General features: G+C 43.2%; 2 protein-coding genes across 16 annotated transcripts in view; both read left to right on the plus strand.

The window, feature by feature from the left end:
- Positions 1-530, plus strand: part of MROH7 (maestro heat like repeat family member 7) — a 69,514-nt gene extending 68,984 nt beyond the window's left edge. For 11 of the 15 annotated variants that reach the window (XM_017869376.1, XM_017869380.1, XM_017869387.1 and 8 more), the window contains one exon: positions 199-440. In XM_017869376.1, the coding sequence (XP_017724865.1) occupies positions 199-440 (242 nt within the window). Of the gene's footprint in view, positions 1-198 lie in introns of all 15 variants that reach the window. The other 4 variants (XM_017869374.1, XM_017869382.1, XM_017869379.1 and 1 more) reach the window with 3 other exon arrangements.
- Positions 531-6,046: 5,516 nt separating this feature from the next.
- The window catches only part of TTC4 (tetratricopeptide repeat domain 4), a 28,877-nt gene continuing 11,273 nt past the window's right edge, over positions 6,047-23,650 (plus strand). The window contains exons 1-7 of the mRNA XM_017869396.1: positions 6,047-6,241; positions 6,836-6,953; positions 7,713-7,874; positions 11,486-11,563; positions 13,001-13,125; positions 19,667-19,753; positions 22,838-23,052. Of these exons, the coding sequence (XP_017724885.1) occupies positions 6,131-6,241; positions 6,836-6,953; positions 7,713-7,874; positions 11,486-11,563; positions 13,001-13,125; positions 19,667-19,753; positions 22,838-23,052 (896 nt within the window). The 5' untranslated portion in view covers positions 6,047-6,130. The remainder of the gene's footprint in view (positions 6,242-6,835; positions 6,954-7,712; positions 7,875-11,485; positions 11,564-13,000; positions 13,126-19,666; positions 19,754-22,837; positions 23,053-23,650) is intronic.

Here is a 23,650-nt window from a genome sequence, read left to right on the forward strand (position 1 = left end):
AAGGCTTCCTGGAGGAGGCGGATTTTGACTCAGGCTCTGAAAAATGTGAATAATTTGAAGTGCCAGGAGGAAAGTGAGATGAGGGTATGCCAAGTAGAGGGTGCTTAAGCCAAGGCACGGAGATGGAAAGGATTAGGTATGAGACCCACATGGGGTCCTGGGTCTTAACAGGAGGCTTCTCCCTTCCCCTTGATGCAGCTCTGGAAAACTTGAGACATGACCCAGAAGCATCAGTGTGCATCTACGCGGCCCAGGTCCAGGACCACATCCTGGCCAGCTGCTGGCAGAACTCCTGGCTGCCACACGGGGACTCGTGGGTGTGTTACCCGGTCACCACGCACCACTGGAGCCCCAGCTGTGAGAACCTGCCCACTTCCCACCAGCGGCGCTCCTGGATCATGCAGGCACTGGGCTCCTGGAAGATGTCCTTGAAGCAGTGACGTCCCTGAGTCCCCAACCCTCCTCAGGGTGGTTGAGCTCCAGCCATGCTCCCTATAAATGTCATGTGGCTTACTTCTCTATCTTGATTGTTTCCTTTTGGGACATCCCCCAGGCTCTGGAGCAGTCATCACTTTGAGAGGAGTTTGCCTTGGTTTGTTGGCTCAGTCAATAACTATTGACCTACGTAGTCTGTTTTGCCCATATTGTATAAGTGAGGAAGCAGAGGGATGAAGTCGCTTCCCCAGGGCCACACAGTGAGTCTGCTGGATGTCTCAGTTTCCCCTGCCCCATATTATAAGAACAAAAGGAGATGATGATTTGGGTGGCTGTCGGGGAAAGGGAAAAAAGGGAAAGAAGAGACAGCCCCACCCCCACGACATCATGCATATCCCAAAACCCTGAATTCTGAGTCCCGCCCTTGGGTCTCTGCCCAGTAATTGGCCACCACAGATTCTAGCAGCATTTACTGAGCACCTAATCTGGGCCAGCCCTGCTCTGGGTGCCACGATACACACATGAATAAGACCCAGCCCCAGGCCCTAGCAGTTCATAGTCTGATACAGTGGTTCTCAGCCAGGGGTGATTTTGATCCCCAGGTAATATTTAACAATGTCTGGAGATGTTTCTGGCTATTACACTTGTGGGGGCTGAGGGGTATGCTATTATCATCTAATGGGTAGCGGCCAGGGATGCTGCTAAACATCCTACTCTGCTCAGGACAGTCCTTCAACAAGGAGTTCCCCATCCCAATTGTTGAAAGTGCCATGGTTGAGAAACTTTGGTCTAATGAAAGTGTCAGAAACATATACAGACACCAACAGCACAGCAGGTCAGTATGGGGGCTGCGGCGTCCCGAGGAGGTACATAGACCATCTGGCGGTAAAGTGTCAGATAAGGCTTCCCAGGGAAGAAACTCCCCTGCAGGGGGTTTGGAAAGAGCATGTATGGGAGGGAGCAGGACACACGGAACCAAGGAACAACTGCAGTCCTGCAGTGCACAGAGCCCAGAGAGAGAGGGGAGAGGAGTCTCAGGCTAGAGCCAGGGAAGCGTTGGAGGCTGTGTTAAGGAGGGAGACTTCATCCAGATAGGAGTGGGAAGGCACTGTGGGCTGCTAAGCAGGGGAGGGATGTAGGCAGATGCCTGCTTTAGAAGGCGCCGCCTCCTAGGGATACAGGAAACCTCAGGCACTGCTGGTGAGATGGTAAATTGGCGCAGCTCTTCTGCAATCTGTAGACATCTGTCATTATTTGGTCACTTCAGTCTTACTGAGTTCATGCATACCCACGACTGAGCAGTTCCACTCGTAGATACATAGCTCGGGGGAATCTTCCACAGGTCCATAAAGAGAGATGCATGAGGAAGTTGATAAGTGTTCTTTGTGGTGGTGGGGAAAGGAGGCAGCCTGGGTATCCATCCCTTGGGAGAAGATATGTGTCGTGGGGCCCTGCGCAGCAGTTAGGGGCTGCTAGATGGGACCTAAAACCCAGTGCTGTGGGGAAAAAGTGCATCAAGAATGTATACACAGAAGTTGACCAGGCGCGGTGGCTCACTCCTGTAATCCCAGCACTTTGGGAGGCTGAAGCAGGTGGATCACCTGAGTCAGGAGTTTGAGACCAGCCTGACAAACACGGTTAAATACCATCTCTATTAGAAATACAAAATTAGCCAGACATGGTGGCACATACCTGTAATCCCAGCTACTTGGGAGGCTGAGGCAGGAGAATCGCTTGAACCTGGGAGGCAGAGGTTGCAGTGAGCCAAGATTGTGCCATTGGACTCCAGCCTGGGCAACAAGAGTAAAACTCTGTCTAAAATACACACACACACACACACACACACACACACACACACACACATATATATACACACACACACACACACACATATATACACACACACACATATATACACACACACACACATACAATAATTCACATTTTGCAAGAACACTTAGAAACTGAGAAGACACAGTAAACACACTAGAGGCCAGGTGTGGTGGCTCATGCCTATAATTCCAACACTTTGGGAGGCCGAGGCGGGAGGATCGCTTGAGACCAGGAGTTCAAGACCAGCCTGGGCGACATAGTGAGACCTCCATCTCTATAAAACAAAACAAAAAAAATGCTAATAAAACATGCTAGAATGATTGACTAGGGTAAAGAGGAGGGCTTTGGGGTATAAAAGGGAGTAAATAAAAAAGAAAGCAGAAGAAGCTCACTATGTCGTGGAGTGAAAGGACTGGATGGCAGTGTGGACAAGAGCACCATCAGGGAGACTTAGCCAGCAACTGCTGAGGGAACAGTGGCCAGACCTTGCAGCATTAAATGGAGAGGATGGCCAGGCCTGCAGGAGACTGAGGAAGGGGACTTTCAGAGCCTAGTAGTTGACAGAATGGAGGAGGGAGGAGGGAGAGGGAGGTGCTGAGTCTGGCACCCAGACTGACTGAGCCAGTGGAGCCCACATCGAGTGGTGAACCCAGGACCAGGAGCAGGCTGTGGGGCAGGGGATGAGTTCAATTTGGACATGGTAAGCTTAAGGGACTGTGCAGCAAGCTAGTGGAGATATCCACAGGGCCGCTGGCTGCTGCTGTGGTCTGAACACTGTGTCCCCCCCCAAATTCATATGAAATCCAAACCCCCAAGGTCATTATATTAGGAGGTGGGGGCCTTTGAGAGGTGATTAGGGATTAGTGAATGGGATTAGTGCTCTTATGAAAGAGCCTTCACAGAGCTCCCTCACCACTCACACCATTGGAGGACACTGAAAAGATGGCATCTGTGAACCAGAAAGCAGGCCCTCACCAGACACCAAATCTGCCAGGCCCTGATCTTGGACTTCCCAGCCTCCACAACTGGGAGAAATAAATGTTTGCTGTTTACACACCACAGAGTTGATAGTATTCCATTATAGCAGCCTGAACAGACTATGGCGGCCACAAAAGGACACGGATGGAGCTCAGTTGAGGGACCTGAGACGGAAGCAGATTTGAGATTCATCTGTGTGTAGGGGCTGGGGTACGATTTCCCTGGGAGAGTTTCTAGAGTGAGACATCAGCCTGTGGAGCACCTAACTTAAGCTCCTGTTGGGGGTTAGGAGCCCATGATGTTGACCACACAATCATCTTCTAATAAATGGTAGCACAGGCCATTGGTATTCTGGGCCTGGGAGAGAGTGTAGGAAATGGGGGAGATTCATTTGCGCAATCCTTTCCATCAGGGAGAATGTTCACAAACATTGCCTCCTTGGAGTCTTACAGTAGCCCTGTGGATTATGGTGAAGGCAGACTGGCTTTATTGCCCACATTCCACAGATGAGGACACAGCTTAAAGAGGGATGGGCCTTCCCCAAGGTCCTGCAAGGGAACTAATGGAAGTGTAGGTCCCAAAGATCTCAAGACTCCTATACCTGAATCCTTTCCACCCAGAACCACTTCTGCTTTCATGGGCTAGGACCCAGGTCTAGGGTGGCCCTGACAGATGACAGCTGCTATATTTTGGGTCTGGGTGGCCCCTAAGCACAGCAAAGGCTGATTGACTCAATTATCGGCCAAGACCCCTAATTAATTTTGAGTTGGAAGGTTCAGAGTGTGCTGAGCAAGTCACTTCACTTCTCTTAGCTTCCCCTATTGTTACCTGTAAAATGGGTTCATACCTCACAGTGTTCTTACGGGAATCAAATGGAAAAAAAAAATGAAAGCAAAAAGACTCTGTAGGCTCTGGACTCAGTAAAGGAAAAGATGATGAAGAGGAGAATAAGGGAGGAAACCAGGGTTAGGGAGCAGGGCTGGAGGAGGAAGTGTGGAAAAAGAGTTTGGATTTGGAGGAAAGGGAGCACTAGGACCAGGTGTTCTGCTGGGTGTGGGAGAATCAGAAGGGAAAAGATAAAGTCCCGGTACTGGAAGGCTCATGGTCCCCATGCGCCACCCTTAGCCCTGCTGTCTCCATCCTCGTATCAAAGAATAACCACCCTGCCAGCCCCGCTGCTGGGTTTCAGATCTCTCCCTTCCCTTGGTCTCTTATCAGCATCCTCCTTGTGAATCTCTTAACCAACCTCCCCCCATCAATGCTTCACCTGGCAGCCCAGGCCTTCCTAAGACAAATGTGCTCATGGCCTGTGGTCCTTTTAGGTGTTTTCAGTGGCTCATCATCCTCTGCAGGACCAAGGCTAGTAAGGTAGGCAGGCCTTCTGGCCCCTACCCACTTGCCTGTCACATCTCTTTTTTCTTTTTTTTTTTTTTTTTGAGGTAGAGTCTTGGTCTGTTGCCCAGACTGGAGTGCAGTGGCGTGATCTCAGCTCACTGCAACCTCCGCCTCCTGGATTCAAGTGATTCTCCTGCCCCAGCCTCCCCAGTAGCTGGGACTACAGGTGCGTGCCACCATGCCCGGCTAATTTTTTGTATTTTTAGTAGAGACAGGGTTTCACTGTGTTAGCCAGGATGGTCTCGATCCCCTGACCTCATGAACTGCCCGCCTCGGCCTCCCAAAGTGCTGGGATTACAGGCATGAGCCACCGGCCACACCTCTTAACACTTGCAGTACCCAGCATGGCGGGCCGGTGCACACCTCCATGCTTCTCTCCACATGTGAGCTCCCACCGTCTAAAACGCTAAGTCCTCTATCCATCTGCAGAGACCTTCCTCAGCTCTGATCTCAGCTCTGCATCACCTTGAATCCCACCCCTCTGAGCCTTTACTGAGCAGACCTGTGACCCAAGGCCAGTTTAGATTGGTGTGCTTCCTGTCTGCTTTTCATTTCAGACGAGGCTAGGAGCTCCCCAAGGCTGTAGCCCTGGGGAACTTCAGCCATTTGCTGGCCGGTAGGGCAGCCGCAGGAAGCCACAGGGCTGCCTAACCAGGCTTGCAGCACCTGGACTGGAGACCCGGTTTCCATCTGAGCTGTGGGAGTTAGGGGTGGCTAAGCTCAGAGACAGAGGTCTGATCAGACTCTCCTTTCCTGGAAACTCTCCAAAAGGTCCCATCCCACTCTGAGGAAATGGCCAGATCCTCATAGTTACAGCCCTTCTGTCCTCCCACTTCATCATCTCCTTGCCCCCTTCCTCACTCTGCTTCAGCCCCACTGGCCTCCTTGCTGTTTCCCAAGCACAGAAGACCCTCCTTCATCAGGGTTCTGGCCTGTTCCCTGTTCCCTCTATGGGAATGCCTTTCCCAGACCCCTCCTGGTCACTCCCAGGCCTCTGGCAGAATGTCTACCCATCCTGTTTAAAACTTTTCCCCAGTAGGTCTTGCTACCCCTGACAAACTCTTACATCTCAACTGTCTATTGTCCTTTCCTCTCCACTGCCTTAGCAACTCCTAGAGGGCAGGGATTTCATCTGCTCTGCCCACCACTATATAGCCAGCCACTAGAACAGGCCGGAAGCGCAGAAAGAGCTAAATAAGTATGTGTTGACTGACTGACGAACAAATGAATGAAGTGAGATGGGGGCTTTGGGGATTCGGGCTTACGCACCACCCCAAAAGCATTCGGGCCAAGAGAGGCCCGGCATCGCCGAGGAGGGCGGGCCGGGGGAGGAGCGTATTAGCCACGCCTGGTCACGCTCCCAGGCCGGCGGAACCCAAGGCGCGCGGGCCTGCGTCGCCGGGAGGATTGAGGAAAGGGCACTCGCGCCGCCGGAAGGGGTGCTCGCTTCAAGGCGCCGGGACCCGGGCTGGAAGGCAGGGCATCAGCTATGGAGCAACCTGGGCAGGATCCCACCTCAGACGACGTCATGGACTCCTTCCTGGAAAAGTTCCAGAGCCAGCCTTACCGTGGCGGCTTTCATGAGGACCAGTGGGAGGAGGTGGGCTGTCCTGGGGTCTCCGCATGTGTGTAGGGGCGTGGGGCACGGACTTGTGGGGCACCCGGGCTTTGGGGCGCCTCCCTCAATTCCAGATCCCTGGCGCTGCCAGCCGATGGCTGGTTTCTAGTTGAGTATTGAAAATCGGCCTCGAGGTTTTGAGTTGCTCCTTAAGCTGTCAGTACATTTGAGAACCTGGGTCTTGGAGTCAGGCCTGTGACTTAACCACTTACTGGCTCTGATATGGGTCAGTTACTTAACTTCTCTGAACCCGTTTCCTCATCTGTAAAACTGCCCTAACTATATCACCAATAGCAAAGATGAAATGAGACAGTTGGTAAAGTGTCAAGACCATAAGGGCGCTCAATTAATGGTAATTCCTGCCGCTCTTGTAGTATACGAGAACTAAAACAATCATTAGAGACCATTACACCGCACTCCCATTTTACAGAAGGGAAGCGGAGGCCTGAATGGATACAGCTAGCTGTGATGATTTGCAAATCATGATGAGTAAAAAAAACTTTGATAATGAGTCATGGAATTGGATCTGCTCAGTAGAAAAGCTTATTCATGTAGTTCATTCTTAACCATTTCCAGGAATTTGAAAAGGTCCCCCTATTTATGAGGAGAGCGCCATCAGAAATTGATCCCAGGGAGAATCCTGATTTGGCTTGTCTCCAGTCAATTATTTTTGATGAGGAGCGTTCTCCAGAAGGTATCTTAACATGACTAATACTTGTTTTGTGTTTCCACTGAATTAAGTGTGGGTTAGAAGTGTTCTGATTGATAACAAGAAGTTAACCTGAGCTAACTTGCCGTTATTCACTCCAACATACTTGTGTACCTACTAAGTGGTAGGAATTGGGGATACAGGGATGAATAAGACACAATTCCAGCCTCCAAGGTCAGGGTCAGTGAGAAGCCTATTGTCTTAAAGAATCAAGACAAACTTGTGTTATAAGTGTCAACATGTAGGTGTATACTACAGCGGTAGTGGGTCCTGTTGGAACACTTTAAGGAGCAGGAGTGGATTCACAATAGATAGGAAATTTGAGCTGAATCTTTGTAATTTTATAGGCTTTTGCTAGGGTGAGGAGGGGAATTTGCACTCCACAGAATAAACAACATACGCAAAAGCAGGAGTATAATCAATCCCCGTGTCCCTCACTGATTTCTTCAGTGATTAAAAAAAAAATTCTTTTCTTCAATAGCTAGGATGAGTATACTTTTTTCCTTTATGCTTCTTTTTTTGGAAAACACTTAGTAATCTACCTTGTAAGATATTTGGAATTAGCATTAAATTTGTGTGACTTTGTCCATGTTGATACCCACTTTTATCGTAACATTGAGTTTCCTTTCCCTATTGGTTTCTTCCCTTCGGTGTATCATATAGTATATTATTGCATGATTTAGAATCTATTTTAATGAGCCTTTTAAAAGTAGGCAATAGTGATTATTTTCCTCTTCTTTGCAGAACAGGCCAAGACCTATAAAGATGAGGGCAATGATTACTTTAAAGAAAAAGACTACAAGAAAGCTGTAATTTCGTACACTGAAGGATTAAAGAAGAAATGTGCAGATCCTGATTTGAATGCTGTCCTTTATACCAACCGGGCAGCAGCACAGTACTATCTGGGTAATTTATAAGTGCTTTCTGAAGAATAAACTTATGATACAAGCCATTATGATGGTTAGTGGAGGTTTGAGAACATCAGAGGATGAGGGGCTGTTATCACAGAAACCTAGACTAAGGATAGTTTACTCTGATTGAACTCTGTTCTTCCAAGTTTACATGATAAAAAGAGAAACAGAATGGATTGTGTAATTCTTACTATCTGAACCCAAAAAGTGACTTGGTCACTCTAGTAAGGTGTTTGATGTATGAGGCAGTATGTTCTGATATTTTTGAGCCCAAGGGCTTCTACTCTCTCAAAAAATGTGTGTTTCTGCCTTTTATCCTCTTTTCAAGGATGCTAGCAGGATTAAGGCAGTAGAGATCTTTAGGTGAGAGAAGCCGTTTTAATCTAAGGGAGAATATCTCAGAGTGTTCTGTGGGAGGTAAAAATATTTTTTGGTTGGGTGCAGTGGCTCACACCTGTAATCCAAGCACTTTGGGAGGCTGAGGTCAGGAGTTCAAGACCAACCTGGGCAACATAGTGAGATCCTGTCTCTACAAAAAAGTTAAGTGGGCATAGTGGTGCCTGCCTGTAGTCCTAGCTACTCAGGAGGCTGAGGCAGGACGTTTGCTCAAGGTTGCAGGGAGCCATAATCATGCCACTCCACTCCAGCCTGGGTGACAAAGCGAGACCTGTTTCTAAAAAGTTGCTTGGATGAGGAATTTTAACTCTTTTATTTATTTATTCATATTTTTTACCTTATTACATTTTTTTGTAGAGACAGGGTTTTTCCATGTTGCCTGGGCTGGTCTCGAACTCAGGCTCAAGTGATCCATCCACCTTAGTCTCCTAAAGTATTGGAATTACAGATGTGAGCCACCGCACCCAGGAGGATGAGGAGGTTTGGAAAATGCTGCTTCTTAGAGATTTGCAGTACACATTAACATGTTAAAGACACTGAGATAGCCTGCAAGAAAATAAATTTACCCTGGGTTTCTCAAATTTTGTCAGCTTCCTCTTCAGTTAACACTAACCTCATGCAGGTTCTGTAGTGGTAAATTTGGGAAATGATTATTTAAGTAGTATTGCTGGTGACTAGTCTTGGTTATGTTAGACCTGTGGGGTTTTTTTTTTTTTTTTTAATTATTTTTTTAAATTGAGACAGGGGTCTCGCTATGTTGCTCAGGCTGGCCTTGAATTGCCTGAGCTCAAGCGATCCACCTGCCTTGGTCTCCCAAAGTGCTGGTAATACAGGCTTGAGCCACTGCACCCAGCCTAGACCCATGTTTGTTATCACAGAATTTAGAGAGGACCTAGGACTCTGGGGCTGGTGTGCTGAAATTTCATAACATTGTGCCTTGTGTTGGGTACTCGGTAGACCTTTTCAGTCTGGAAACTCATGTTTCTAGGAAATTTTCTTGAATTCTTTGATATTTTCTTTTCTTTTTTACTCTTTTTTCTCTTTTTGGAAATCCTGGCTGCTAATACTTTGGGAATCAAGTAGGAGAAGAGGACCAAGGGCTCAATCTTTAATATTTCCTTTACTGAATCACCCTTGTGCCTGGGGGTTCCAGTCCAAAGACCCACCGTTTTGTTGTCTGCTAGGGTCTGTTGTCTTCCAGCCTTCCACCTGGTGGAATAGGGGAGGAGTAGGTCACTGGTGCAGCAGAGGGGTAAGGAATATGGGACTCTGATTAAGTAGATTTTCAACCCACCTTCACCCCCACTTCCAGAGGTACCTGGTGCCGTCAGTTCCTGAGTCCTGGGTACTTTGTAGTTTCTGCAGTACAGCTTGGTAGCTTTTGGGCTTTCCCTCTGCTGGTTTAGAATTCAGTTTCCTTAAGCCTGATACATCAGTTACTTGTCCCTTTGTTTTCCAGCTTTCAGACTGTGTTCTGTGTCCTTCTCATTTTCTTTGTCTCTATGGGCGGGAGAATGGGGATTGAGTTAAATATATGTGTTCAGTCTGCCTCCTTTAACTAAAAGTGCTTGGATCACTTTCATGTGCATTTTTTTCCATGGTTGAGATCCTACTGTTCTTCCAGTTTGATATTCAGGTTTTTCACTTAATTTTATAGCAAAACAATTTCACCCATCATTAAAAATCATTTTTGAATGTTATTTCAATAGCTAAAGTTGCATCATATGGACATGACACTATTTATACTGTTTGCTTTATTAGTCAACTATTGTTGACTATATAGGCTGCTTTTGGTTTTATAAATAATGCAAAAACAAAGTCATAATATTTTTCTAATAATTCTGATTATTCATTAGGCTAAAGCAGGATTTGGCAAATTATGACTCAGAGTCCACCTCTGGCCCCTTGGCTTGCCATGAACTGAAAATGTTCCATACTTTTTAATTAAAAAAATTTTTTTTAAAGAGACAGGGTCTTACTCTGTTCAGGCTGGAGTGCAGTGGTGTGATCATAGCTTAGTGCAATCTTAGACTCCTGGGCTCAGGCAATTCTCCCACTTCTACCTCCCGAGTAGCTAGAACTATAGGCATGTACCACCATGCCCAGCAAATTTTTAAAACTTTTTTTGTAGGGAGAGAGTCTTGCTATGTTGTCCAGGCTGGTCTTGAACTCCTGGTCTTAAGCAGTCCTCTCACCTCGGTCTCCCATAGTACTGGGATTGCAGGAGTGAGCCACCTCCCCAGATGTTTCTGACATTTTTCAAGAATTGTGATAAAACAAAGAAGAATGTGCAGTAGACCACATGTGGCCTGCAAAACCTAAAATATTTATCTGGCCCTTTACAAAATATTTTGCTGACCCCCTGGGCTAGAGATTTAGGTAAATACTAAACCATTAAGTAATAATTACAGTATACTCCAGAAAGTTAAAGTATACCTCATGGCTTCCTAGTTTGGGTAACTGGTATGTGTGTGATTGCATACCTTTTTTTTTTTTTTAATGCACTTACAAATATATACGTGTGTCTAGATATTTAGTTTGGTTTGTTTTTTTTAAAAATAGGCTTCTTCTATACTTATAGAACTACCACTTAAAACAATATAGAACAGACATCCTACCATGTCTCTTACATGAGGATCTATCTCATTCTTTTTAATGGCTGCATAGTATTCAATAGTATGGATTTACCATAATTCATGTAATCATTACCAAATCGAGTATATCTGGGTTATCTCCAGCTTTTCACAATTAAAGTAATGCTGTAGTTAACATGCTTTTACATTTATCCCTGCACATTTGTTCAAGTATTTTTGATGATTTTCCAGAAGAAAATTGTTGGGTCAAAGTATATGCACAAAGTACATGGTGATTTGCTTTCTAGTTTACCCTGAGAGTGCCCCTTTTCCATATCTTTTCTAATACTAGATATTATTTGTCTAACTTTTAGCAATTTCTTAATTTTAATTTCCTAATCATTAGTGATCTTGAACATCTTTTCATGTGCTTACTAGTCATTTACAGTTCTGTGGATTGCCTGTTACAGACATTTCTAAGGCTCTTGACGAGTACAACCGTATTTTTTCGAAAAAACAGTTGCTCTCATTTGTGTTTCCCCAAGATTGTACAACAGTGTTTTTGTCACTATGTATAAAATTTTGGAAACATTTTGATCTCAGAACTTCTCTCTTTTACTAAATGGTGTTTTGTTAGGCAATTTTCGTTCTGCTCTCAATGATGTGACAGCTGCCAGAAAGCTAAAACCCTGCCACCTCAAAGCAATAATAAGAGGTAAGTCTTGTAGAACTACAGTATGACATTTAAAGCTTTGATATGGAGGTGCTAGGATACTAATAAAGTCATCTGATTTTTGCAGTCTGGGTATTAAATTCCTGTTCCTTATCAGCAGCAACATGCCACTTTTAAAAGAATTCCTCAGAGAATGACTTAACCCTTTATGTTTTAAGAATTTGTAGAGAAATAGAAACCCGTCATTTTAAATTAATAAATAATAAAATTAATTAAAACAAAGCAGTTGCAAAGCCACATTCTGATATTTTTTCCCCCCCAAATTAGCTGATTGAAAGCAAAGGTCTTCAAATGCCATGTTAATGTTAATTAAAAGATAAGTTATGGGACCTTTGCTGATGACTCTGGTGCTGAGATGTTCTCAGATTATGTTTTCTCTTGTAGTCTGACCTTTCTATGTAATAATAGTGCTTTTATTACTTTTATACTTCACCTTTTCTTTCAGAAGCTCATAGGTGCTTTGCAAACTTTAATTTATTCATCACATATTAATCTTCCCTGCATCCCCATGGACCAGCTTAGAATGCTTTATCAAAATTATGCCTCTTTAAATGTTCATGGTGAAGGGCAGTAGGCAGATCCATGTCCCTCAGCTGTAGGAAAAGAAGGTACTGAACAAAGATTGACTGATAAATTGAATCTAGGTAGTCCTGTGGAATTTACTTCAGGCTGGAAGTGTGTAATCCTTGATTCAGTTGTTGGTTTAACTTACAGTGTGACCTTGGCAAGACAACCACTTTGAATGTCAGTTTGCTCATCTCTAGAAGATGGGGTTAGATTCTGTTGACATCTAAGCCCTTACAATTCTTATATTTTGAAATTCTGTGGAAAACCTAAAGAGGCTAAATGGAGAAAGATGTACATGATAACATTATTATTATTATTATTATTTTTGATGGGGGAGAGGCAGCTTCAACTGGTAGCCATAAAGAACAAAATTAGGAAAGACCTAATGTCTTTGGCCTTGCCGCTGCCTTGATGAATAGCTGAAACAAATTCTGCTTTTTCCTCCTTTAAAAAATCATCTGGGATGGACTTTATCCTTCCTGTCTGTAGATGAGGAACCTAAAGCTTGGATATGCTTGGTCTTTTGTCTAAGGTCTAGCTGGTAAATGACACAGCCAGATTTCTAGCCTTGATCTATGTCGTTTGCCACTAAGTTATAGCTTTTCCTACTTTAAGAGCCCTTAATACCAGGGAGACTTACAGGAGTTTTGAACTAAATGGACCTTAGGGATTTTTCTGATTTAGGACACAAAAAATATTCTTCCTTGTCTGAGGACTGCAGTATAAGGGGCATTATCCTCCATTTTGCCTTCAGGGTACTGGCTAGTAGTTGGTAGGGGTGGGAGATCTTGCTCAAAGCAGGCTCTTTCCATGCATGTTGTTCTTGGATCCTAAGGGTTCTGGGTTCTGCAGGTGCCTTATGCCACCTGGAACTGAAGCACTTTGCCGAGGCCGTGAACTGGTGTGATGAGGGATTGCAAATAGATGGCAAAGAGAAGAAGCTTCTGGAATTGAGGGCTAAAGCAGACAAGCTGAAGGTTGGTGACTGTCAGCAGCCAATTAGCATTTGCTAATTAGCATTAAGTAGCATTCCCAAGATTGTGTCTCTCAAGTCATTGTAACTTTTTAAAAACAAAACCCAAAACTAGTCTCTACTCTTGGAACTCTGTGGAGAATACAGACAAGTAAACAGTTACAGTGTGATATAGAGGTAAGCAAGGATAGATGGTGTGTATAGTGGTAGTACAGTCATGTGCCACATAACAGTGTTTCATTCAATGATGGAACTCTGCATATATTACAGTGGTCCCATGAGATTATAATGCCATATTTTAACTGTACTTTTTCTGTGTTTAGATGTGTTTGGCTACACAGATAGTTACCATTGTGTTATAGTTGCCTATAGTATTCAGTGTAGTTATGTGCTATATAGGTTTGTAGCCTGGGTGCAATAGGCTGTACCATATAATCTAGGTATGTAGCAGGCTATACCATCTCAGTTTGTGTAAGTACATTCCATGATGCTTGTAAAACAATGATTGTGCATTTTTCAGAATGTATCCCCATCAATCTGAATGGAGATATGTCTTGTCCAGGGCAAAATTAGATACCTTTACTATATACAGTCACATAACAATGTTACATGTTCAGGGCCAGCTAAAGACTCCCAGTATATATTATATACTTCCATTCCATAGTATAAGCCGTGAAGAGAGACCGAAACCAGGAATTAAGAGACCTTAAGACTAGTTCTGGCTTTCTATTAACAGGCATGTAAGGCAGTATTGCACGGTGGCTAAGAGCTTAGACTCTGGCGCCACTGCCTGAATTTGAAGACTCCCTTCACGAGAGTTGTGTGACTTGGACAACTTGCTGATCTCTTTGTGCTTTAGCTACCTCACTAGTAGGAAGAGGATTAAAATACTTCCTACCTTATAGGGCTATTATATAGTTTAGATGGTTTAACATAAGTAATGTTTTTTAAATAGCACCTGGAACATACACACAGTAATGCTATTTAAATGTTGGATATTATTTTGGGTAGTGATGGTATTCTGTTATTATTACTGTTTTTAATCATTATTTTAGCTGTTAAGTGCCAGAAATGTCACATGTCATCAGCAATGACCAGAAGTCATTCTGGTCATATGAAATGGTAGAAAAGGTAGATCTCTATGGACCCACATGGCTCAATAACAGAATTCTGAGCCTAGGTAATTGGATGTGGCCAGAATTTCTGAAAGTGGTATATACAGGAATGAATGTCTAGAGGGCTACTGGGGACAGTCACAATTAAAGGGAGATTTCAAGGCCCAGAACCCTGATATTAGGTTTAGGTGACATTGCTTGCTGAATAGCTGAATTATTCCCCTGTGTCTGAGTACAAGTTGATTCTGAGTTCCTGTGTACTTGGCATATAGCCAACAGACTCGTGGCTATATTAATATCAGACAGAGTAGACTTCAAAGCAGCAAGTATTACCAGAGATGAAGTGAAGCCTTTTTTTTTTTTTCTTGAGACAGAGTCTTGCTCTGTTGCCCAGACTGGAGTGCAGTGACATGATCATGGCTTACTGCAACCTTTACCTCCTGGACTCAGCTGATCCTCCTGCCTCAATCTCCTGAGTAGCTGGAACTACAGGCGTGCACCACCATGCCAGGCTAATTTTTTTTTTTTTAATTTTTAAATTTGTAGAGATAGGGTTTCACTATGTTGCCCAGGCTGGTCTCAAACTCCTGGGCTCAAGCAGTCCTCCTGCCTTAGCCTTCCAAAGTGCTAGGATTACAGGCATGAGCCACTGTGCACAGCCATTGAAGCATTTTTTTAAATGATAAAAGGACCAGCTTATAAGAATATTTAATAATTCTAAATGTGCAGGCACCTAATAACAGCTTCAAAATGCGTGACACAAAACTTGACAACTCGAAGAAAGAGACAAATCCACAAATAGGTGGATATATCAACTCTCTCAGTAATTAATAAAACCAGAATTTACAAAATAGAGAGGGGTAGTGTTAGTCACAGTGGTGGACTAGAGACCTTCAAAAATTTTCTCCAGTTGGGCACAGTGGCTCACGCCTGTAATCCCAGCACTTTAGGTGGCCGAGGTGGGTGGATCACGAGGTCAGGAGATTGAGACCATCCTGGCTAACACAGTAAAACCCCGTCTCTACTAAATATACAAAAAAATTAGCTGGGTGTGGTGGTGGGTGCCTGTAGTCCCAGCTATTTGGGAGGCTGAGGCAAGAGAATGGTGTGAACCCAAGAGGCGGAGCTTGCAGTGAGCCTAGATGGCGCCACTGCACACCAGCCTGGGCGACAGAATGAGAATCCGTCTCAAAAAAAAAATTTTTTTTCTCTATAAGATCAATGAGGAGACTGGCAAAAATGGTCAGAATTAACTTTTCTAGGACTCTGGAAATGAACCAGAGGTTTGCAGCAATCTGGGGCATGTTTATTCAAGAAAATGATTGGAACCTCAGTAACAAAACAAATCTTTGTGACTTTTAACTTGCCTCTGTTTTCATTCTCCCTCCTCCCAGTTCCACAGTAGCCTTGAAGTCCAATAGCTTTGTGACATTTTAACTTACTCTATTCTTATCTCCCTCCTCCCCAGTTCCACAGTAGCCTTGAAGGCCCATAGCCCACAGTCATGGTGAAAATGAGCAGCCTGCAGCCACCAAAGGAGGCAGAACAGGCTCTTTCAAAGCCTTTCCCCAGAGAATTGTCATGATTTTACCATCTGGTGGATCCCTGGAAGACCCTGCTCACAGGGCTATTTTTATATGACCTGACTTGGAGCTTACCCAGTATAAAAGCTTTTTTTACATAGGGCCAGAAAATAGGGGGAATGAAAAGGTGGGAGAGAATTTGTCAAAAACAATTAGAGGCAATTGTTAAAGACTGTAGAAGCTGAAGCAGTGGATAACACTTGGAGCAAACAATAGGTGCATCATAAAGCTTAAAAGGAAAAACTGGGGAATGAAATTCTGTGGAGGCTCCAAAAAGCTCCAGTATTCCTGGAGATCTAGATGGTCACACATGTGCCCAGGGCTCTACACGTGCTCAGGAAAGACCTGAGAAGATCCTAAGCTCTCAGAGTCTCTGCAAGCAGGAGGTGAAGTCTAAGGTAGAATTGTAAACTGCTTGGGTGAATGATAAAAGTGTACTTCAACATGTACATAAAGCCTCTTGACAAAGATTGGAAGACTTACTGTCTGGTCATTAGCTAGAGGAAGCATAGATATGGAACTTACTAGACAAAGACTTTAAACCAGCTAATTTAAATATCTTCTCAGAATGAAAGGAAATAGTGTCTAAAGAACTAGAAAAAGTATGAGAATGATGTCTTCCAAATAGAGAATATCAACAAAGAGAAGTTACTAATAAGAACTTAACAGAAGTTCTGTAGTTGAAAAGTACAATAATTGAAGTGAAAAATTCACTAGAAGGGCTCAACAGCACATTTGAGCAGGCAGTAATAAGAATCATCACACTTAAGATGTATCAGTTGAGGCCGGGCGCAGTGGTTCACGCCTGTAATCCCAACACTTTGGGAGGCCGAGGCGGGTGGATCACGAGGTCAGGAGATCGAGACTGTCCTGGCTAACATGGTGAAACCTCATCTCTACTAAAAATATAAAAAAATTAGCTGGGCATGGTGGCACGTGCCTGTAATCCCAGCTACTTGGGAGGCTGAGGCGGGAGAATGGCGTGAACCTGGGAGGTGGAGCTTGCAGTGAGCCAAGATCGCACCATTGCACTCCAGCCTGGGCGACAGAGTGAGACTCCATCTCAAAAAAAAAAAAAAAAAGATGTATCAGTTGAGATTATCCAATCTGAAGAACAGAATGAGAAAAGAATAAGGATGAAGAAAGACTTGTACTATGCCATCAAGCATACCAACAAAGGCATAATGGGGGTCCTAGAAGGAGAGGAGAGAGAGAAATGGGCAAAAGAATACTTGGGGAAATACTGGCCAAAACTCCCCAAATTTGGTGAAAAACACTAATGTATACATCTAAAAGTTTAACAAACTCTAAGTGGGATAAACTTAAAGTGATCTATACCTAAACACATTGTAATCAAACTGTTGAAAAACAAAGAAGAGAAACTTAAAGGTAGCAGGAGAAAAATGACTCTTCATGTACAAAAAATCTTAAGGAAAATTAACAGCTTTCTCATCAGAAGCCATGAAGGCCAAAAGGCAGGTAAATGACATATTCGAAGAGCTAAAAGAAAAAGACTGTAAGAATTCTATATCTAGCAAGCCTATTCTTCAAAAATGAAAGAGTGGCTGGGCACAGTGGCTCACGCCTGTAATCCCAGCACTCTGGGAGGCCGAGGCGGGTGGATCACGAGGTCAGGAGACCGAGACCGTCCTGGCTAACACGGTGAAACTCTGTCTCTACTAAAAATACAAAAAATTAGCCGGGTGTGGTGGCAGGCACCTGTAGTCCCAGCTATTTGGGAGGCTGAGGCAGGAGAATGGCGTGAACCCAGGAGGCGGAGCTTGCAGTGAGCCGAGATCGCGCCACTGCACTCCAGCCTGGGCGACAGAGCGAGACTCTGTCTCAAAAAAAAAAAAAAAAAAAAGGAAGAGTGGAAGAGAAGTAGTAGTAAAACCATCTATAGGCAGACAACATGACATTATGTAGAAAATCCTAAGGGATCCACTAAAAAACTCTTGGAACTAATAAACAATTCAGCAAGCTTGTTGGAAACAACATCACCAGTACACAAAAATTGTTTGTATTCTATAGATTTTAATGAACACTCTGAAAATGAAATTAAGAAAACAATTCCATTTTCAATAGCATCAAAAAATACTTAAGAGTACATTTAACAAAAGTAGCTAACACTTATACTCTAAAAATACAGAAAACATTGTTGAAAGAAATTAAAGAAGACTTAAGTAAGTAGGAAGACATCCCATGTTCACAGATTAGATCTTAATATTGTTAGATGGTAATACTCCCAAAATTAATATATCAATTTAGTGTAATTTTCTTTTTTGAGACATGAACTTGCTCTAATATTCAGGCTGGAGTGCAGTGGCAAGATCCTGGCTCACTGCAACCTCAAACTCCTGGGCTCAAGCAGCCCTCCTGCCTCAGTCTCCCAAGTATCTGGGATTATAGGCATGTAATGCCACATCTGGCTAATTTCAGTGCAATCTGTATGAAATGTCCAATTGGCTTCTCTGTAGAAATGGACAGGCTAATCATAATATTCATATAGAAATTCAAGGGACTCTGAATAACCAACAATCATGAAAGACAAAAACAGAATTGGAAGACTCACACTTCCCAATTTCAAAACATACCACAGAGCTACAGTAATCAAGGCATTGTGATGATGGCATAAGAATAGACATATAGGTCAATGTAATACAACTGAGAGCTCAGAAATAAACCCTCACATTTATGGGGAATTTATTTTCAACAAGCATGCCAAGACCATTCAATAGGGAGGTAATCTTTTCAACAAATGACAGTGGGACAACTGGATATTCACATGTGGGAGAATGAAGCTAGAACCTTACCTCATACTATATAAAAAAGTTACCCAAAGTGGATCAAATACCTAAATGTAAGAGCTGAGACTACACAACTCTTAAAAGAAAACATAGATATAAATATTCATGAACTTGGATGTGACACAAAGCACAAGCAACAAAAGGAAAAGTAGATCGATTGGACTTCATCAAAAGTAAAAGCTTTTTGCTTCAAAGGATACCATCAAAAAAATGAAAAGGTTAAGATAAATGTGAAGAAAAAAGTGAAAAGGGCCTGGGTGCAGTGGCTCACACCTGTAATCCTAGCACTTTGGGAGGCCAGGGCAGGAGGACCACTTGAGGCCAGGAATTCGAGATCAGTCTGGGCAACAAAGTGAGACCTTGTCTCTCCAAAAAAAAAAAAAAAAAGAAAAGAAAAAGTCCACAGAATGGAAGATAATATTTGTAAGTCATAAGGGAGTTTTATCTGCAATATATAAACAACTCTTATCATCTCAATAAGACAGGTAACTCAGTTTTTCAAATGAGCAAAGGATGTGAATAGACACTTCTCCAAAGACACACAAATGGCCAAAAAGCACATGAAAAGATGTTCAACATCATTAATTATTAGGAAATGCAAATCAAAACCATAGTAAGATACCATTGCATACCCACTAGGGTGGTTATAATTAAAAAAAAAAAAAAGTCTATAGCATCTATAGAGACAGGGTCTCTATCACCCAGGCTGTGTTTCATAGCACTCGGTTCACACCACCAGAGTAGTACATAATCTACCTGTTACACTTGGCTCTTTACTTGTCTGTACCCCTCAACCCCTCAGTAGACTGTGAGTTCCTTGGGTACACACAGGAAGTAAATTTAAACTTTTGCTGCCACTGGGTCTGACATCTAGGCATGTACTTTGTAAATGTTTATTGAGCTAAAATCTGGCCACTGGTATTCCTTAACACAGGAGCTTGGGTTGGATAGAGATCAGAGATAATAATTTAGGAGCAGGCTGGGGCAATAGAAGAGGAAGCCAGGTCTCTAGAGCTGATGCATCTAAATTTCATTTTTAGCGAATTGAACAGAGGGATGTGAGGAAAGCCAGCTTGAAAGAAAAGAAGGAGAGGAATCAGAATGAGGCTTTACTCCAGGCCATCAAGGTGAGTTCTCAAACCTTAGGTTTTTATGGTCCTGCTAAATCCACTAATCCTGTGAAGCTTGTTGGGAACCTTTCTTGGGATGCTTTACCTGAAGGAATTTGTTCATTTTCTTGCTACTTTGGTAAAGCAGTTGACAGAGGAGACCAGGCTGTGGAGTCAGGCCACCCCAGTTCAGTCAGCTCTCTCACTCGTGTGCATGTGTTGGTCTCAGTAACATAGACAGTTGTCTCCACTTATCTGAGGCAGATATGTTCGAGGATCCACAGCGAATGCTTGAAATCTCAAATAGTACCAAACCTGATTGCCATCAGTCAGAACACATTTCTGTTTGTGTCTTCCACCCACAAATATAATGCCTTTTCCATCTTAGCTAAAGCACTTATCACACATTGTGGCCATAATTTTTGCAGTTTGAGGTACATCAGCAACAGCAAAACTAGCATTAATTTCTTTTTCCTTTTTCATAATTTCACAGATAGAAGGTTGCTCTTACCATAGATCTTAGCAACCTCAGCATACAATTTTTCTTTTAATTAAGCTGAGAAGTTTCACCTTTTTACTTAAAGGAGGTAGTTTATAGCTTCTGTTTGGCATATCCAAATTGCCAGCATCAGTACTCTTGTGCTTTGGGGTCCTTATTAAGTAAAATGAGTGTTACTTAATACAGGGACTATGATACCATGACAGTCAATCTGATCATTGAGATGGGTACTAACTCACAGGTGGGCATCATCTACAGCATGGATGTGCTGGACAAAGGAGCAGAGCCTGTGATTTCATCATCTGCTACTCAGAGCAGTACATAATTTAAAACGTACAGGTTGTTTATTTCTGGAATTTTTCATTTCATATTTTCAGACCATGGTTGACCACTGGCAACTGAAACTATGGAAAGCAAAACCTTGGATAAGGGATGCTACTGTACTGAATACCTGCTTTGGGTTAAGTGTTATTTAATCTTCACAATGGCCTTCTGAGATAGGTTATATTGCTTCTGTTTTGCTGGATAATAAAATAGTTTCAGAGAGGTAAAGAAACCTCACATAGCTAACATGTGTTAGAGCCAGGTCCTTGCTCTTAACCACTGGGTTACACTGCATCTTGAGAAAGTTTGACATTTTTGGATGTTGCTCCTATAACAACAACAACAACAATAATAAAATCCTACCCTCCCTTTCTGTTTTCTGTATTTTGAAATGTATGTAGTCTGACCCAAATCTTGCTTTAACCTTGATACCTAGGGAGTCACCTGTTTGAGCTTGTTTGGTCTTCATAAAGGAGAGAGTATCTGCTGGGAGATGATGGGATAGGTTTTTTTGTTGTTATTGTTGTTTGTTTGTTTTTGTTTTTGAGACAGAATGTTGCTCTGTCGCCCAGGCTGAAGTGCAGTGGCGTGATCTTGGCTCACTGCAACCTCTGCTTCCTGGGTTCAAGCAATTCTGCCTCAGTCTCCTGAGTAGCTGGGATTACAGGCACACACCACCATGCCCAGCTAATTTTTGTATTTTTAGTAGAGACAAGGTTTCATCATATCGGTCAGGCTGGTCTCGAACTCTTGACCTCGGGCGATCCACCTGTCTCGGCCTCCCAAGGTGCTGGGATTATAGGCGTGAGCCACCATGCCGGGATAGGTTTTTTATTATTTGTTTAGTTAAATTATGCACCATTTATATTACTTGTTGACTGTAAGAAACTTAACACTGCTAAAACATACTGCACTATTCCCTCCCCACAACAGTCTGTTTACATGTATTAACACATCAAACAGATTAGAATACTCCAGATTTTTCATCTAATTCTCATTCACAGTGAGGGATTTGTTCGTTTTCTTAAATGTAGAATATGGGATGCCCAGACACCCAGACATTTGCATACATACTTTTTTTGTTTTTTTGGTTCTCTCCTTTAGTGTAACCCTTCATCTCAAACTTAACATACATAAGAATTACTCTCAACAGTACACAAAGCCATGCATGCTATATTTACTAATGGTTTAAGGGAGGAGTCAGCAAATTGCAGCCATTGGAACACAGCCCTGCCTATTTGTTTATGTACTACTTATGGCTGTTTTCACACTACAGTGGCAGAGTTGAGTAGTTTATTTTGACAGAGACCATTGTCCAGAACTCTTAAAATATTTCATATCTAATGCTTTAAGAAAAAGTTTGCTAACCTCCAATTTAGGGAATATCATCAAATCTAATTTTGGTTGCATGTCATTTCCCCTCATGTGCTAACCTTAGGAACCCCTGCACATTTACATAAGAGGTGACCCTACTATTTCAGACCCTTGATTTACGCCCATGTCTAGGAGACAGTCAAGATTAAGTCAGTGCACACTGTTTCTAATATTCCATGTCCCAGCTAAACTGAAACATTTGACATTTCTGTACAGGCTACCTTCTTGATCTTTTCTGTGCTTTTGCACAGGCCGCTCCTTGGAGTGGAATGCTCTTCCTCCCTTCTAAGTGCCCTTCCCTTCCAACTTCTCTGCTTTTCAAAGTCATTGTTCAAGGCCTAGCATATCTTAGTCACCTCCAGCCCCCAAGGCTGAATTAATTATTCCATCATCTGTGGTTCCCCAACTCCACTTCTTACCTTATATCATCATTATTTTCATAGCTGTCTCACCACTTGATATTGAGCAGAGGCTTGAGGGCAGGTAACCATGTCTAGGTCTCTGTGACACAGGGTCCAGCACAAGGTAGATGCCCAATGAAGGTGAGTTAAGTAAGTGGTACCTACTATGCGCCAGGCCTCAGGGATAATGAAGATGGATTGTGTGTAGCGTTGTCCCTCGGAGCTCCCATTGTTATGTTTTTTTCTTTTTCTTTTTTTTTTTTTTTTAGTGTGTTAAAGATGTCCATGTTCATTCAGGGTATGGATGGGGAAAATTAAATTAAAAATAAAGTTAGTCGTGCAGCCTGGACGATATAGTGAAACTCCGTCTCTTCAAAAAATAAAAATAAATAAAAAATAAAAAAATTAGCCAAGTGTTATGGTTTCTTTACTTCAGTAAAATGGGTTTGCATCCTCCCACACAATAAGATGTGCATTATGTGTGTGTTTCTGTCTTTAACCCAGGCTAGGAATATCAGGCTCTCAGAAGCTGCCTGTGAGGATGAAGATTCACCCTCAGAAGGTCTAGGTGAGCTTTTCCTGGATGGACTCAGCTCTGACAACCCCCATGGAGCTAGGCTGAGCCTAGATGACCAGGGCAGGCTGAGCTGGCCTGTGCTCTTTCTGTACCCAGAGTATGCCCAGTCGGACTTCATCTCTGCTTTTCATGAGGACTCCAGGTACTGACTTGCCCAGCAGCCTTCTGCTTTCACTTGCATGCTGTCTCTTTTTGTGACAGGAGGGACAAGTGGATTTTTGGTTGAGAAGGGAAGATAATGGTTTAGAGGGTTTCACACAATCTGGTTTGATAATAACCTCTCTATCCTGTAGCTGACTGAACCTTGACTAATTAGGTTTGCAACGACAGACAAAAGTCTCATCATCATACTGACTGGGCTAGTATGTGTAACACCACAGTATTGTGTTTGCCAAAGAGTGGTATACATCACTGGTGAAATATGAAGTCATTTTAGGTAATACATGCATAGCAACTTAAGTGAATATTAATTAGAAAAAAAATAGAGAGGCCAGGCACTGTGGCTCATGCCTGTAATGCCAGCACTTTGGGAGGCCGAGTCAGGCAGATTACTTAAGGCCAGGAGTTTGAGACCAGCCTGGCCAACATGGTGAAACCCCGTCTCTACTAAAAATATAAAAAATTAGCTGGGCGTCTGTAATCTCAGCTACTCAGGAGGCTGAGGCATGAGAATCACTTGAACCTGGGAGGTGGAGGTTGCAGTGAGCCAAGATCATGCCACTACCCTCCATCCTGGGTGA

Source organism: Rhinopithecus bieti, unplaced genomic scaffold (genome assembly GCF_001698545.2).
Source record: "Rhinopithecus bieti isolate Rb0 unplaced genomic scaffold, ASM169854v2 scaffold_4916, whole genome shotgun sequence".
In the NCBI taxonomy this organism is placed as follows: Eukaryota; Metazoa; Chordata; class Mammalia; order Primates; family Cercopithecidae; genus Rhinopithecus; species Rhinopithecus bieti.